The 16,768-nt window shown below is 48.2% G+C and overlaps 1 protein-coding gene across 4 annotated transcripts in view; it reads left to right on the top strand.

The window, feature by feature from the left end:
• Positions 1-3,162: 3,162 nt before the first annotated feature.
• The window catches only part of IFT140 (intraflagellar transport 140), a 258,874-nt gene continuing 245,268 nt past the window's right edge, over positions 3,163-16,768 (top strand). For 3 of the 4 annotated variants that reach the window (XM_084642124.1, XM_084642123.1, XM_084642121.1), the window contains exons 1-2: positions 3,163-3,290; positions 15,345-15,526. In XM_084642124.1, coding sequence (XP_084498250.1) covers positions 15,380-15,526 — 147 coding nt within the window. In that variant the 5' untranslated portion in view covers positions 3,163-3,290; positions 15,345-15,379. Of the gene's footprint in view, positions 3,291-3,658; positions 3,817-15,344; positions 15,527-16,768 lie in introns of all 4 variants that reach the window. The other variant, XM_084642122.1, reaches the window with a different exon arrangement.

The following is a 16,768-nucleotide window of genomic DNA, read 5'->3' as shown; positions in this document are numbered from 1 at the left end:
GAAAAACCCATCTGATTGGTAGAGGGCGGTGGGAGGAGTTATTAGAGAGGTCACATGACCCACTTCCGGACAGATCACCCCACCCCAGAACTCCCCCTGATTGGTCAAATCTCCTCTCGGGGTGGTCCTGTGGGGGGCAAAACCCATCCTGATTTGTAGAGGGTGGTGGGAGGAGTTCTCAGAGGGGTCACATGACACCTTTTGCTTCTGGTCATGTGTCTGCCTTGATCTTTGAAGTACTACTCCCTGGGGTGGGGGTCTGAGGGGTCAGGGGGCAGGACCTATGTTTGATGGATGGTAGGCCCCTTATACTACTCTGCCCCCACCACCTCCGGAGCTCCCAGCCGGGGCTTCAGCCCCTGCACCGCCTCCGGAGCTCCCGGCTAGGACTGTTACAGCTGCCTCCCTCCCTGCCCAGAGGTAAGCGATTAACAGGTTCAATATTTTCAGTTAATTCCAGGCGTTAACTGTGATTAATTGACAGCTCTAGTTCGGACACAGAGCTTATTCATCTGCTACTCTCCAGTTTCACATTTTCAATGACGATGCTTTCATGGCTAAATATAATTATGTCAATTACTCAAAAGTACAGGAACCTCTGCCTAGACATTCCTGACGAAAAATGGGGACAACTTAAGGTGTTCATCTCTGAGGGACCCTCTTTGCCCATCCTACAGCTCTGCAAGTCTCTTTGGACTCTGTGAACACTGCAGCCTGATCCATCTCAACTGCCATTGTTATGAGGTTGGCATCATGACTGCACCTCTTGGGCTTTCCTAAAGAGGTACAAACTACGGTAGAGGGCCTACTCTTTGAAGGTCCCAGATTATTCATGGAACATACGGATGGCTCCCTTAAGGATTCCTGAGCAACTGTCCCCTCTCTCGGTATTTACACTCCAGCACCAGAGACACTCAGGGAATTATCAACTTCATCCAGAATCCCGACCGCTGCATTATACCGTACAACGGCAATGCGTTACCCGACGTTGACAGAAGCCATGTACCAAATGCAGACATACGACTCCCCACGGGGCCGTTTCCCATGCATCTCCAGCCAAACAATTCTGAAGGTGTGGTTGAGGCCCCAAGAAGCCTTCCACTGTTCCAGCCATGTCAACCATCTTCAACATCACATCAATTTGGCAACGGCCTAGCTCCTTTCTTCCCGTTATGGAGGCTAATTACCTCAGACAAGTAGGTTCTGGAGGTCGTCAGGGAAGGATATGTCATCCCTTTCTGGTCTATCCCATCCCACCATCCTCCCTCCCCATTCCTCTTCAGGGACCCTTCTCATGAACCCCTCCTATGAGAAGAGGTATCAGCTGTAGTAAATGCTGCTCCAAAACCCCATCCTTCCAATTAGGGGCACTGCTCTCTAGTCACTCACAGAGGAGCACCCATTGGGCTGTCGCTTGAACAAGAAGAAGAGGTTACTCACGTGCAGTAACTGAGGTTCTTTGAGATGTGTGTCCCTGTGGGTGCTAGCCTACCTGCCCTCTTCCGTTTGCTTCAGAGCTGCAACATTAGCTCTGTGGCAGAGAAGGAACTGGGGCCTGTCAGACTGCACAGTGCACATGTGCGGTCTGACGGGCACTGCTGATGAAGATCTCCAATCTCACTCGCGGGGGGGCGCTGCTGCATTCACCATGGAGCACCCATAGGGACACACATCTTGAAGAACCTCAGTTACTGCACAGCTTGAGTAACCTTCTCTTCTATTCCTAGCTCTGTCAGTGACCGGCTGGGTGACCCTGGCATGTCACCTCCCTGCTCTGTGGGTCAATTTCCCAATCTGTAAAAGGGGGATAATGAGACTGACTGCCTATGTGACATGCTTTGAGATCTACTGATGAAAAGCTTCCTATGAGAGAGAGCTGGTGTGATCTCCTCCCACCAGGGGGAGCAGCCAGGGAGACATCTGCCTGCTAACAGAACCCAGGTGGAGGAGACTAGTCAGGGCCGTCCCTAGCCATTTGGGTGCCCTACATAGCCCCAGGCCTTGCCCCCACCCCCCCAGGGTCTGGGAAGCAGGAGCTGTATGGGAGGGGCACTTTTGGGGGCCCCATAGGCCCAGAGTGGCCCAGGGGATTAGCGGGGGGGCTGGGAGCAGCCTGCTCCACTTTCCTCACCCCGGCCCCAGCCGTATCACTCGTGGGGTGGGGGTTGGGGAAAGGTCCTCCCCCGCACTCCCCGGCAGAGCAGCCCGGCCCTAGCCCACTCTACTCCACCAGCTCCTAGGCGCGCCACTTCGCTTCCCGCTGCCAGTGTGTGCAGGGGGGTGTCCTTTCCCTAACCTCACTGGCGGCTGGGAGCTAGCAGAGTGGAGCGGGCTGCCCGCTGTCAGTGAGTGTGGAGTCGCTGGGGGAAGAGGTGGAATGGGGGTGGGCCGGGGGCAAGGGGAAGAGGTGGGGCGGAGGGAGTTGTCTTGGGCCCCACACCCCACTAGGGATGGCCCTGCCCCTTGCAGTGGGCACAGCCCACAAAGCGGGGGGGGGGGGCGCTGGGGGATAGGGCTAGGCGCCGGGGCTGCCACGTATGTAGCACGCAGCTGCCTAGGGCCATCATGAAATTTGGGGCAACTTGGTGCCCCAAATTTCATGGTGCCCTATGCAGCTGCGTATGTTGCGTATGCCTAAAGATGGACCTGAGACTAGTGATTCGGTCAGGGGGAGGGATAGCTCAGTGGTTTGAGCATTGGCCTGCTAAACCCAGGGTTGTGAGTTCAATCCTTAAGGGGGCCATTTGGTATCTGGGGCAAAAATTGGGGATTGGTCCTGCTGAGCAGGGGGTTGGACTAGATGACCTCCTGAGGTCCCTTTCAACCCTGAATTTCTATGACTGTCAGCTGGGGCTGGGGAGAAGTGTCAAGGCAGAAGTGCAGGTGAACAGAGAGGGGGTAAGGTCAGTAGCAGGTTAGAGGGTGGGGGAACAACACCAGTCTGGAGTAGCAGGACTCCTGGGGGCGAGACAGGACAGGCGGTGGCACACACTGCACGTGGACTGCCAACTCATCGATTTAAAGGGCCAGCACCATTCCCGCAGCGGTGAAAGCGTTCTTCAGCTTTTGGCTTCGGCGATTTCCGTGACCGTTCGGTTTAGGCCGGGCGTTTCCGTGACCGTTCGGTTTCCCCGGTGGGCAGGTTCGGCGGTTTCCGTGGCTGGGGCTCCGCCGTTGTCAGGGGTAACGCTAAGCATCTCGGTGCAAGTGGAGGTCTAGAGGCAGCCACGCAGGCCTCAGCGGGTCCTTGCCCCCTCGCACGGGGCCATCTGCGCTGTTGCTAGCGGCGGGTAAGAGTGCGTAGAACTGCGGGGCGCGGACAGAGGGGTCGCGGGCTCCAGGCTTCAGAGAACGGCCGGGCGTGCCGCTGCTTTGCCCCCTATCTCTACGAGAAGCTGTTCGGGCGCCGGGCCCGTCCTGACGGGGCCAGTGCGGGGGCCGGGCCCGTCCTGCTGGCGGAGTGCAGGATCCGGTTCGGGCTTCTAGTCTGTTCGGGAGGGGAGGGGGCTCGGGGTCTGGTAATGGGCCCAATTTAGCCTTCGAAACCTGTGTGTGCGCGAGGGTCTTTTGCCCTCCAGTCCGATGAAGTGTGAAAAACTATCTGACATAATTTGCTGCCAATAGCAGTTTGTTACACTACATACTGCCTGCGTTACAGCGCTGTCGGAGTCTGCAGCACCGACCGAATACATTTTCACCCAGCTTCTTGCCACCTGGAATTTAATGCCCACATAATAAACATACCCAGGCCATCACACTTGAAAGTCTTGGAGAGTCTCCTCGGGTTGTAAGAGAAACGCACGAAGCACCAACGTAGTGAGTATGAGCTATAAATTGGAGAAGGCAGCCATTGAGGGAGCTTAAGAAACTTGCAGTTAAGGGTCAGATCTTTTATTGTAGTGGAAGGGAGTGATCTTGAAGATGCCTGTTGTGGAATCAAATCTTATACTTAATCATAATCAAGGTTTTTAAAATATTTTTCCAGTTTGTTTGTAAAATATTTTCTTTTTCTGTTTGTTTTACTGTCCATTTGACTTGTTTACTTATGTGATGCGTCTTTGTTGCTGTACATTTTAATAAGTAATCTGAACAGAAAAATTAGAACTAATAAATAAACTGGGGGGATTTAGAGGGGGGAGAAATTGGCCAGTCTCTTTTGGTGAAGATGAATGGATTCTGCCCACATGGAGTCCATTGTAGGCTGAGGGCCTAAATTCGACTTTTACAGTTCTTTTCACTTTAAAGTTTACAACTTTAGATTATTAAATGGGTAAGAGAATTTTTTTAAAACCGAATTTATATTGACAATGTCCCTTGAAACCTGGCCTTTAAATCTGTTCCCTTTATCTGCAATGTGTACATCTTTGACTTCTGTCACTTGTGTAATATAGCTTGATTTTGTACATTTTTTTCATATATAATATTTCAAACAGTTTTAGAGTTTGTTAAAAAATTAAAAATAATGGTACAGGGGAGAGATGCATCCACGGAGAGACTTTATAGAGGTAATTGCAGAGTTTCTGAGGGAAGTGTCCCAGAAAAGAATCTGGGAAAAGATTTATTGTTTATTGTTTATTATTGTATTTGCTGCTGGATTCATTGACAGGTATGTAACTGAGCAGGAGGGCAAACCATTGTTGATTTGGAATCTGGGGTAGCTGATAGTATCACACATGGAATATAAACATCTTTAGGAGTTGTGGAGTTCAGGGCAGAAGAACTGTAATTGTAATTGTTTTGCCTGAATCTAGATGGTGCAGCTGTGGATGAGGACTGTTCAAATGGCATGCTGGTTTGTTTTTATGCATTGCAAAAATTTGCGAATCTGGATCTCAAAAAAAAAAAAAATTCTCCCTCTCTCTTCAGAAGTTTGATTTTTATTTTGAAAGACATGTTGCTATTTAAAGTTCCAAAACAAAACCCTACCAAAACAAAATGTTCCACTGCGTACACAATTATCTCTAGGATATATGAGAGAGAGAGAGAACAAACCTCACGTGAAAAATGTTACTCAGATTGCTTAATGAACTACTGGAAGGCATGCAGATTCTAATGATTAAGTGTGTTGAAAGAGTATATATAGACTTATAGACATAGACTGCTGTGTCTGAATGGAGACCCATTGAGAGCCAAAGTCCCAAAAGAGTACTTCAACTCCAAGTTCTTGAAGCACTTTTGGGACACCTTGGTGGTATTTCAGAAGTATTCCCTGTATATTTTGGATTTATACTTAGGCCAGAGCTCTGAAGACAATGATTAAAATACTATTTGGCTGCTACTCACTTAAAATATATTTAAGAAAATGTTATGGGGCTAGTGTAGCCTGGGTTTGGGAGATTCTTAAGGAGATAAAGACTGGCATATTCGTAGATGTTGTGTTTCATGATGGATTTAATCACCCATGTGACTGAAGTCTCTAACTTTCCAAGGAGAGGCTCTCTTGTTTGAGGCTTTGCAAAAAATAAAAAGTGCTGGAACTTACAGCAATGAAAGACAATCTGGCCTTTTGTCTGAAAATGTTTCTTAGGTATGGTAAGTTTGAAGGGGTAGACACTTCTGGATCTTTAGAGGCAAAGCTACAAAATCAGAAGTTTGATGCTTCAGTGAATGTGTGGATATCTCATTTACCAGGTTTACAGCAAGCAACATTAGTGTGGTTTTAGAGCTTTGACTCAATACCGTGGTCTAGTTATTTAAATATATAAGTAGGCTTATTATGGCAATTTCATGTAGGGATTCAGAGAGAAACTAGGATTGTCCTCTGCTGGGGGCTGGCTCTAAAATTACCTGGTAATACCACCAAATCTGCAAGGATTTCACATTTATGTTTAACTAGATTTTAACTACAGTGTATGCCTTTTGGAATATATATAGTGTTGTTTTAGCCATATTGGTCTCAGGATAGTAGAGAGACAAGGTGGGTGACGTGATATCTTTTATTGGACCAACTTCTGTTGGTGAGAGAGACAAGCTTTTGAGCTTACACAGAGCTCTTCTTTAGGTCTGGGAAATGTATTTAGCTGTGACACGAGTAAAAGCTAAATACGTCTACTATAAATAACTCAAAGAACATCCTACACCACAATTTACCCAGGAATTTAAGGATATCATCAAATCCTTCCCCAAATAACTACAAGAGAACCTCTACAAGCTCATCCCCCACTGACCCACCGCAGGGACTTATATGAGCTTCCCAAGATATGCAACCAGTGGAACCAGGCAGACCCATCATATCTGGCCATGACACTCTTACTGAAGGAATATAGGGACTCCTAGAAACCATCCTCAAACCACTTACCACACAAAGGGCCAGCTTCCTCTGTGATACAACTAACTTTTCCAGAAACTCTGCAACATTAACAACCTCCCTCAGAACACCATCCTTGCCACCAAGCATATCATCTTCCTATACACCAACATACCTCACAATAATGGGGTCACTGCCTGCCTCAAATATATACAAGACAATGAAGAACCCTCAGATATCCAGCCCAAACACATCACCGACTCCTCTATATAATCCTCCCACATAACAATTTTACGTTCAACAAAACACTTTGCTTATACCCGGGGAACAGCAATGGGTACTAGGATGGCTCCCTAAAATACTAACCTCTTCATGGGCAACTTTGAAGAAGAATTTCTGGACAAATGCATCATGAAGCCAATGATTTACCTGAGCTACATTGATATTTTCATCCTCTGCACAGATGACCTAAACTCCCTTATAGATTTCCACTACAACTCCTCCCCCCATTCCATTAAACTCTCTCTACAACACCACTAGCATCAACTTCCTGTACACCATGATACACTTCAACATGTACACTTCAACAATGGAACTCTACATACAGCTATATACAAGAAACCGACGGATCACCACACCTTCCTTCAAAGAGCCAGTAACCACCCCAAACACACCAAGAAATCTGTTATCTACAGCCAGGCACTCAGATACCACAGAATGTACTCTGAGGAGAAAGTCAGGGGTATATACCTTAACACAGTTAGGCCTGGTCTACGCTAGGAATTTACATTGGTATAGTTATGTCCATAGGCGCCAACTCTGTGGGTGCTCTGTGGCTAGAGCACCCACTGGGAAAAATTGGTGGGTGCTCTGCACCCACCGGGAGCTCCTCGCCCCAGATCACTTCCGCCTCCTCCTCTGAGTGCATCGTGTCCCTGCTTCTCCTCCCAGTGCTTGCTGCCGTGAAACAGCTGTTTTGCAGTGTAACAAGCTCTGGGGGGGAGGGGGATGAGCGGAATGTGGCGCACTCAGGGGAGGAGGCAGGGTCGGGGCGGGGATTGGGGGAAGGAGCCCAATAGGGGCAGGGAGGGGGTGGAGTTGGGGCAGGGACTTTGGGGAAGGGGTTGGAATGGGGGCAGGGCAGGGGTGGAGTCGGGGCGGAGGGTGCGAGCACCCACCGGCGCCAAGAGAAGTTGGCGCCTATGGTTACATCTCTCAGTAATGTGAGAGCAGCATAGGTGCTGCAACTACGGGTGCTAGGGATGCTGCTGCACCCCCTGGCTTGAAGTGGTTTCCATTATTTTCAGGGTTTACAGTTTGTTTCAATGGCTCTATGCACCCCCACTGTACAAATGGTTCCAGCACTCCAGCAAGTGGTGACGCACAGATACTTCTTTCCCCCCAAGTTCCTCCATGCCCCCCTGGGGTTGGGGCAGGGGGTGAGGAGCAATGGCATGGCTTGCTGCATCCAGGTCCTTTGCCCACCTGGTCTGTGCTGTGAGGCAAGCATTAGAAGCTGCTGCTTTCCCCTTACGCAGCCCACGTGGGGAAAGTGACCTGGATGTAGGGAGTGCTGGGCATTGCTCCTTGCTCCCTCCCTCACAGCTTCTGGGGTGGGGCATGGAGGAGCAGCGTCGGAGGTGTCAGCGAACAGCAATGCTAGCCGGTCCGTGCATCCAGGTCAGTTTCCCCATGTGGGTGCAGGAGGGGGTGCAGGGGTTAGGGGCAAAGGGGGTACAATACAGAGGTTGGGCTACAGGAGGGGAGTGCAGGGGTTAGGTAAAAAGGGTGCAGGAGGGGTTGGGGAGAAGGGAGTACAGGGTTGAGGGGCTCAGGAGGGGTTGGGGAGAAGGGGCATAGAACCTCAAATATATACAAGACAATGAAGGATGGATTACATGGATTAGGGAAGAAGGGGCTGCAGAAGGGGGTTGGGGAGAAGGGGTGCAGGAGGGATTAGGCGGGAAGGGTTATTCATTGTTGTTGTGTATTTTACAAATATTTCAGACATACATCTCAGCTTAATGCCTGAAATCGCATTGAATTTTATCAATGACTACCATCTCTCAGCTTCTCTGCACTAGCACAAGATGGGTCCATCTCCCACTCTGTCTGCCTGGGTTCTCTCCTTCCTTTAATTTTATTCTTGAGAGCATGCAGTAACCTATTAGCAGGAGCCAAAGATTTTATCCTGAAACATTTACTCTGCAAGGAGGCTTTACTCATATACTTAATCTTGCTGAACTCATGAAGGTTCTGGGATCTGTCCCCAGCTCCTGCTGTAGCTCAGCAGTTCAGAGTTTTGGAGCAACACTACATTTGTGTTGATTTGTCTGCAAACATTTTAATGTTTTGCTGCTGCTGTGAAGAATAAAGAACGATCTGGTGTTCTACCGTACAGTCTTTGTACCCTGAAGTAAAATCACATATGCCAGACTCCTGTTGTCTATATATAGCATATGTTGTGACAGATAGAGCATGTTTTCTTGCTGATTCTGAGACAGACATTGCAGATGTGTAATGTTGTTAAAGCTAGTATGTATGGGTTTGCACAGGAGGAATTTCACTACAAATTAATTCCTAATAAAGATAATTTCTTCAGAATAAGCACTGGAATCAACTTTTTTGCAATATTGATTAGCCTAATCAAATTATAATTTTTGTAAAGACTGCTTAATAGCCGACAATGTATGTCCAAGTCCAAAATTTATATCCTTATGCCATGTTTTTTTCAGTTTATATATTTTTATTACTGCTTTTTATTTTTTAACTAAAATAGAAGTTGCTAAGTGGTTGCTAATTTGTACAATTATAACAACAGAAGCCTGGAGAGGCAAACACTGTGTGTTCTGTATTCTCATAGAATCATAGAATATCAGGGTTGGAAGGGACCTCAGGAGGTCATCTAGTCCAACCCCCTGCTCAAAAGCAGGACCCATACCCAATTAAATCATCCCAGCCAGGGCTTTGTCAAGCCTGACCTTAAAAACTTCTAAGGAAGGAGATTCCACCACCTCCCTAGGCAATGCATTCCAGTGTTTCACCACCCTCCTAGTGAAAAAGTTTTTCCTAATATCCAGCCTAAACCTCCCCCACTGCAACTTGAGACCATTACTCCTTCTGTTTGACTGGTTACTGTGAATTACTCCTTCTGTTTGACTGGTTACTGTGAATATGTTTTTAAGCCTTAATCTCTTGAGACTCCAATTCCACAGCTATGGATAGTGGAAATTCCTGTAGTAGATGATGCAGTGTCCATCCTATTTTACTGGAATGCGTGAAAGAATGTACAGTAGAACCTGAGAGTTATGGAACCTCAGGAATGGAGGTTGTTCATAACTCTGAAATGTTCGTGACTCTGGACTAAACATTATGTTGTTCTTTCAAAATCTTACAACTGAACATTGAGTTAATACAGCTTTAAAACTTTACTATGCAGAAGAAAAATGTTGCTTTTAGCGATCTTCATTTGAATGAAACAAGCACAGAAACAATTTCCTTACCTTGTAAATTTAAAATAAAAAAAACTTCCCCTTTATATTTTAGTAGTTTACGTTTAACACAATACTGTACTGTATTGGGAGGGAGCAGGGGTTGGTCTCTGCTGCCTATTTTGCTGCCTCTGTTTAGGTGTGTGTATACAGGGAAATCAACATAGGTGTGCGCATGGGGTGTGCCGGGTGTGCCCAGGCACACCCTAATGCCCTGAGCTCTGGCTGGGAAGGCTGCTCCTCCCCCTTCCCCTGCTGGAGGCTCGGGGTGGGGAGGAGGAAGAGGAGGAGGCTGCAGCAGTTGCAGGCAGCGATGGCAGCGGAGCTGTGTTTACATCGCTGCTGCGCTGCTGACCCCAGCAGCACCAAGTGAGTGGAGTCGGCCCAGGGGCCCAGCTCCACCAATATATGGGGCTGGGTGTCCCCCCGGCCCACCTGCTGCCCCCCCGCACCTCCCCGTCCTCTCCTCTTGCTGCCCCCACACACCTCTCCAGGCCCTGGAGCAGAGCATCCCTGCCTCTTCTGTGCAGCTCCATGCTGCCTCCCTGCAGCAACAGTTGCTGCAGGGTCCTAGTATCCTCCATCTCGACTGCCAGGGAACACTGACTCTGAACCTGCCCTTCCACCTCAGACCCTTCCCTTTTCCAGCGGGATCCTCCACCAGCACAGGGGGCCGCCCCGCCCACAGTCACTGCTCCTGCCCTATGCTGGACAAGGAGGCAGCCCCATCCCTCACCCCCAGTGAGGCTACACTCAGGGGCAACAGCAGGGGAGGAGGCGCACGCAGCACCCCCCAGCACCCACCACGGGGGAGGTGAGGGAGATTCCTGGACCTGGGAGGCTCCTCCCCCCGAGCTCACTGCTGCTTGCAGGGAAAGGGCTGGGGGGAGTCCTCCTCTCTGGCCCCTGTCCCGGAGCAGCCTGCCTGCACCCCAAACTCATCCCTCGCCCTGCCCCATCCGAGAGCGCACACCCCCAGCCAGAGCTCTCACCCCCGCACTGTACCTTCAACCCTCTACCCTAGTCCTGAGCCCCTCCAACACCCCAAACACCTTATCCCCAGTCCCAGCCAGAGCCCTCATCCCCCCGCACCCTAATCCTCTGCCAGAGCCCTGAGCCCCCTCCAACACCACAAACCCCTCATCTGCAGCCACACCCCACAGCCCTCATCCCATACCCCTCACCTCTGCACCCCTTCCCATTCCCAAACTCCCTCCCAGAGCCTGCACCCCAATCCCCTGCCCCAGCCTAGGGCCTGCACTCCAGACTTCCCTCACCCAAACTCCCTCCCAGAGCCTTGGGCAGGTGGGGGGCGGAGTTTGTTGGGGCGGGTTCTGGGCACCACCAAAATTTCTACAAACCTGCCACCCTGGTGCCAAAGTCCCCTCCCTGCCCGCCCGCGCAGGATGTATTTGTTGCATGTACAAACTTCCCCAGCAGCTGCACAAAGTTGTTGTAACTGTGTCACACAGCGAACCCCGCGCTGCTCCCATGACCCCCCCCTTGACCCCCCTGTCTGCCCGGGCCCGCCCAGCCAATCACTGCCTCCCCAGCGCTACACGTGACCTTTGTTGACTTACGTCAGTCATAGCGCTCTTCCACCACTGCGCTCCAGCTTGGTTGGCGCTCTTTGCACCTGCCTCATAAGTGCCATCACGTCATTGGTCAAGAAGATGTCCAAGGGGTGTGTCATAACCATACAGCTAAGGGTAGCCTAGAATTCCTCCTTACCTGTAAGAGGTTAAGAAGCTCAAATAACCTGGTTGGTACCTGACCAATGGGGAAAAAAGTTACTTTCAAATCTTGGGGGGTAGGGGGGTGGGAGGAGGCTGGCTTTGTGGTGTGTTCTCTGGGGAAAGCAGAGAAGCATCAGGTCAAAAAAACTCCTTCTCCTGTAAACCATCCTGTACAAGTCTCTGATATTACAAAAAGAGTAAGTAAATAAGGCAAAGCACGTTAGATTACCTTTTGTTTTCAACTTGTGAATTTTCCGTTTTCTAGAAGGAGGTTTATCCTGTTTTTTTGTAACTTTAAAGTTTTGCCTAGGGGGGAATCCTCTGTGTTTTGAATATGATTACCCTGTAAAGTATTTACCATCCTGATTTTACAGAGGTGATTCTTTTACCTTTTCTTTAAATAAAATCCATCTTTTAAGAACCTGACTGATTTTTCCATTGTTCCAAGACCCAGGGGTTTGGGTCTTTGATCATTTTGTAACCAATTTGTTAGGATATTATTCTCAAGCCTCCCCAGGAAAGGGGGTGTAAGGGCTTGGGGGGATTGCTGGAGGAAGAGGAACTCCAAGTGGTCCTTTTACCTGGTTCTTTGTTAAAGTCACTTGGTGATGGCAGCGTTACTTAAACCCAAGGTGCAAAGGAGAATTTGTGCCTGGGGAGTTTTTAACCTAAGCTGGTAGAATAAGCTTAGGGAGTCTTTCATGCAGGTCCCCACGTCTGTACCCTAGAGTTCAGAGCAGGGAGGGAACCCTGACAGGGTGGGATTTGGTGGGGACTCTGTTCTGAGCGGTGGTGCGGTAAGGGGGCTGGGCCGGGGGGGTTGGTGGGGGACAGGGAACGGGGGTGTTGGATAGGGCGTGGGAGTCCCAGGGGGCCTCTCAGGGGGCGGGGGTGAGGCTAGGGGTCGGAGCAGTCGGGACGGGGGGTTGGATAGTTGGTGGAGTCCTGGGGGGTAATTGGGGGTGGGGCCTCTGGAGGGGGAGGTCAGGGGACAAGGAGCAGGGGGAGTTGGATGGGTTAGAGGTTCTGGGGGGGACCTGTTGGGGCGGGGGTGTGGAGAGGGGTTGGGGCAGGCAGGGAGTAGGGGGAGTTGGATGGGTCAGGAGTTCTGGGGGTCCTGTCAGGGGGCGGGGAGTGGTTGGATAGGTGTGGGAGTCCCAGGGGGTCTGTCTGGGGCCGGGGGTGTGGATAAGGGTCAGGGCAGTCAGGGGACAGGTAAGTGTAGTGTCCTAGGGAGGCAGTTAGAGTGGGGGGGTCTCAGGAGGCGGTAGTCACAGGACAATATGACTGTAAATATGGCAGGCGACCAGCTTGGCTTAACAGTGAAATCCTTGCTGATCTTAAACACAAAAAAAAAGCTTACAAGAAGTGGAAGATTGGACAAATGACTGGGGAAGAGTATAAAAATATTGCTTGGGCATGCAGGAGTGAAATCAGGAAGGCCAAATCACACCTGGAGTTGCAGCCAGCAAGAGATGTTAAGAGTAACAAGAAGGGTTTCTTCAGGTATGTTAGCAACAAGGTGGTGGTCAAGGAAAGTGTGGGCCCCTTACTGAATGAGGGAAGCAACCTAGTGACAGAGGATGTGGAAAAAGCTAATGTACTCAATGCTTTTTTTGCCTCTGTCTTCACGAACAAGGTCAGCTCCCAGACTACTGCACTGGGCAGCACAGCATGGGGAGGAAGTGACCAGCCCTCGGTGGAGAAAGAAGTGGTTCGGGACTATTTAGAAAAGCTGGACGAGCACAAGTCCATAGGGCTGGATGCGCTGCATCCAAGGGTGCTAAAGGAGTTGGCGGATGTGATTGCAGAGCCATTGGCTATTATCTTTGAAAACTCATGGCGATCGGGGGAGGTCCCGGACGACTGGAAAAAGGCTAATGTAGTGCCAATCTTTAAAAAAGGGAAGAAGGAGGATCCTGGGAACTACAGGCCAGTCAGCCTCACCTCAGTCCCTGGAAAAATCATGGAGCAGGTCCTCGAGGAATCAATTCTGAAGCACTTAGAGGAGAGGAAAGTGATCAGGAACAATCAGCATGGATTCACCAAGGGCAAGTCATGCCTGACTAATCTAATTGCCTTCTATGACGAGATAACTTGCTCTGTGGATGAGGGGAAAGCAGTGGACGTGTTGTTCCTTGACTTTAGCAAAGCTTTTGATATGGTCTCCCACAGTATTCTTGCAGCAAGTTAAGGAAGTATGGGCTGAATGAATGGACTGTAAGGTGGATAGAAAACTGGCTATATTGTCGGGCTCAATGGGTAGTGAGCAATGGCTCCATGTCTAGTTGGCAGATGGTATCAAGCGTAGTACCCAAGGGTCGGTCCTGGGGCTGGTTTTGTTCAATATCTTCATAAATGATCTGGAGGATGGTGTAGATTGCACCCTCAGCAAGTTTGCAGATGACCCTAAACTGGGAGGAGAGGTAGATACGCTGGAGGGTAGGGATAGGATACAGAGGGACCTAGACAAATTAGAGGATTGGGCCAAAAGAAATTTGATGAGGTTCAACAAGGACAAGTGCAGAGTCCTGAACTTAGGATGGAAGAATCCTATGCACCGCTACAGACTAGGGACCGAATGGCTCGGCAGTAGTTCTGTAGAAAGGGACCTAGAGGTTACAGTGGATGAGAAGCTGGATATGAGTCAACAGTGTGCCGTTGTTGCCAAGAAGGCCAATGGCATTTTGGGCTGTATAAGTAGGGGCATTGCCAGCAGATCGAGGGATGTGATCATTCCCCTCTATTTGACATTGGTGAGGCCTCATCTGGAGTTCTGTGTCCAGTTTTGGGCCCCACACTACAAGAAGGATGTGAAAAAATTGGAAAGAGTCCAGTGGAGGACAACACAAATGATTAGGGGACTGGAACACATGACTTCTGAGGAGAGGCTGAGGGAACTGGGATTGTTTAGTCTGCGGAAGAGAAGAGTGAGGAGGGATTTGATAGCTGCTTTCAACTACCTGAAAGGGGGTTCCAAATAGGATGGATGTAGACTGTTCTCAGTGGTAGCAGATGACAGAATGAGGAGTAATGGTCTCAAGTTGCAGTGGGGGAGGTTTAGGTTGGATATTAGGAAAAACTTTTTCACTAGGAGGGTGGTGAAGCACTGGAATGCGTTACCTAGGGAGGTGGTGGAGTCTCCTTCCTTATAAGTTTTTAAGGTCAGGCTTGACAAAGCCCTGGCTGGGATGATTTAGTTGGTGTTGGTCCTGCTTTGAGCAGGGGGTTGGACTAGATGACCTCCTGAGGTCCCTTCCTACCCTTATATTCTACGACAAGGAGCATGGTGGCTTAGATAGGGGCAGGGTCCCAGGAGGGGGCAGTCAGGGGACAAGGAGCAGCCGGGGTTGGTGGTTTTGAGCAGGGAAGTCAGGGGGTGAAAAGTGGGAAGGAGTGGATGGGGTGGGACTTGGGTGGGGTGGGGGCTCCTGGGATGCACACCCTAATGAAATGTGCTGTGCACGCCTATGGAAATCAACGTTTATCAACATTCAGTGATAAAAATCTAATCCTTCCAAGCCTAATAGAGGCTAAATCATAATATACTGATGGTCATCTTTGGACATGAAGTAATGTTTAATCCATGGTGTGTTGTAAAGCTGGTAGGGAAATTCTGGATTGTTCAGTTTCCTTTGAAATAATCCAGTACAGGCCACTGCTGGAGGCAGGATACTGGCCTACATGGACCACTGGACTATTTCAATATGGAAATTTCTGTGCTCCTAAAGGTTGTACCAAAATGTCATTTTCACTTTTTTTATTTTCACCATAGTACAGTGAAGAGGGCAATATGTTTCTTCAATTTTGCCTAGTTCTTAGTTTAAACTGACTGTTAGAAATGTATGTGTGTTTGTTTTTTCCTTGCAGAGATCTGAACACTGCCTAGGACTGTGTATGTCACTATGGCTTTGTATGTTGGTCACAGAATAGAAGTCCCTGATTCAGTTGGGTCCCCTTCCCACATAACTTGGCACCCTGTTCATCCACTCCTGGCTGTTGCTTCCATTAGCTCAACATCTGGAGGCAGTGTGGATATCTATTTGGAACAGGTAAGCATTCAGGAACTTCTACTTTGGTCTTGATGTTATTTTGCTGTGATCTCTTTATAGCTGTTATATCTGTGGTGGAACAGAATTATGACGTTTAGCAGGTTTTTCAAAATACATATGTTTTGAAGGCTAATTTATATTCCTGGAATCCTTCTCTATCAATTTTGTTGCTCATAATGTTCAGTGATATTGATGGCATATCAAATTAATTAATTTTAGACTTTCCTGAAGTCAGTAGTGAGTTCCTCATGAATTAGTTGGATCTAAAAAACAGAAACACCACCTTGAGTTTTACAAACTACTGGCTTTTTTATTCTTCTTTGAGCTGATTGCCAGCATACTGTTGATGTAGGGGCTACTCAATGGTCACAGAATGAGAAATGCAACTCTACCTGCCAAATGTAATGTTTAATCCATGGTATGTTGATGTACGTCATGTCATGTCCCAAGATGACAATCAGTATATTATGATTTAGCCTCTATTAAGTTTAAAGCTGTTAGGCTTAGGCTTGGAAGAACTGGATTTTTATCACTAAATGTTGGTAAATGTTGATTTTTTTCCTGTGTACACACAAACCAAGGAAAAAATATTTCCATTGGCAATATTTGAAATTTATAAATAGGCAAAGCAAGAAGAATGTAGCTTGAGAAGTTATTAGTTTGATTTAAGGGGAAAAATTTCAGTGAAATGGATGCATACTTAGTTCTTGTGAACACCAAGCCAAAATTTATCTTAGGATATTCAGCACCAAGGAAATATTTATTGAGGTTTCGGCTTGAATCTGTGTTCTCAATATCAGGGAATGTAAAAAACAGAATAATTTCTCCACCCAGAGTCTGAGCCAGCTTGCTCGAGTCAGATTATTTTATCATATAGGATCTGTCCGTGTTATAGTTATTGCTTACTGCAGTTCTAGAATGATTTCCCTAGTGTGGACAGTGACTTTCTTTTTCACCCTGAGAACTGTTTATAGACTTCTCAAGCACGGTGGATTTGATTTAAATCACTAGTCAGGAAGATACAATTTAATCATGGATTTCTACATAAAAGTGCATTCTTGTTGGTTGTTATAACCTTAATTTATATTCTTCACAACTCAGAGATAGATGTGGGTTTCATTTTTAGAAGGTACACGCTATACATTTTAAAAGTGATTTATTTTGAAAACTTTTCAGATTAGTTTTACAGCTATATCAGAAAATGAATGATTGTTTGGTTATTTCATTTACCAAAGGTAACTG

The sequence above is a fragment of the Lepidochelys olivacea genome (assembly GCF_965140295.1).
Source record: "Lepidochelys olivacea isolate rLepOli2 genome assembly, chromosome: 10".
Taxonomy (NCBI): Eukaryota; Metazoa; Chordata; order Testudines; family Cheloniidae; genus Lepidochelys; species Lepidochelys olivacea.
This window is presented reverse-complemented; position numbering and strand designations above follow the sequence as displayed.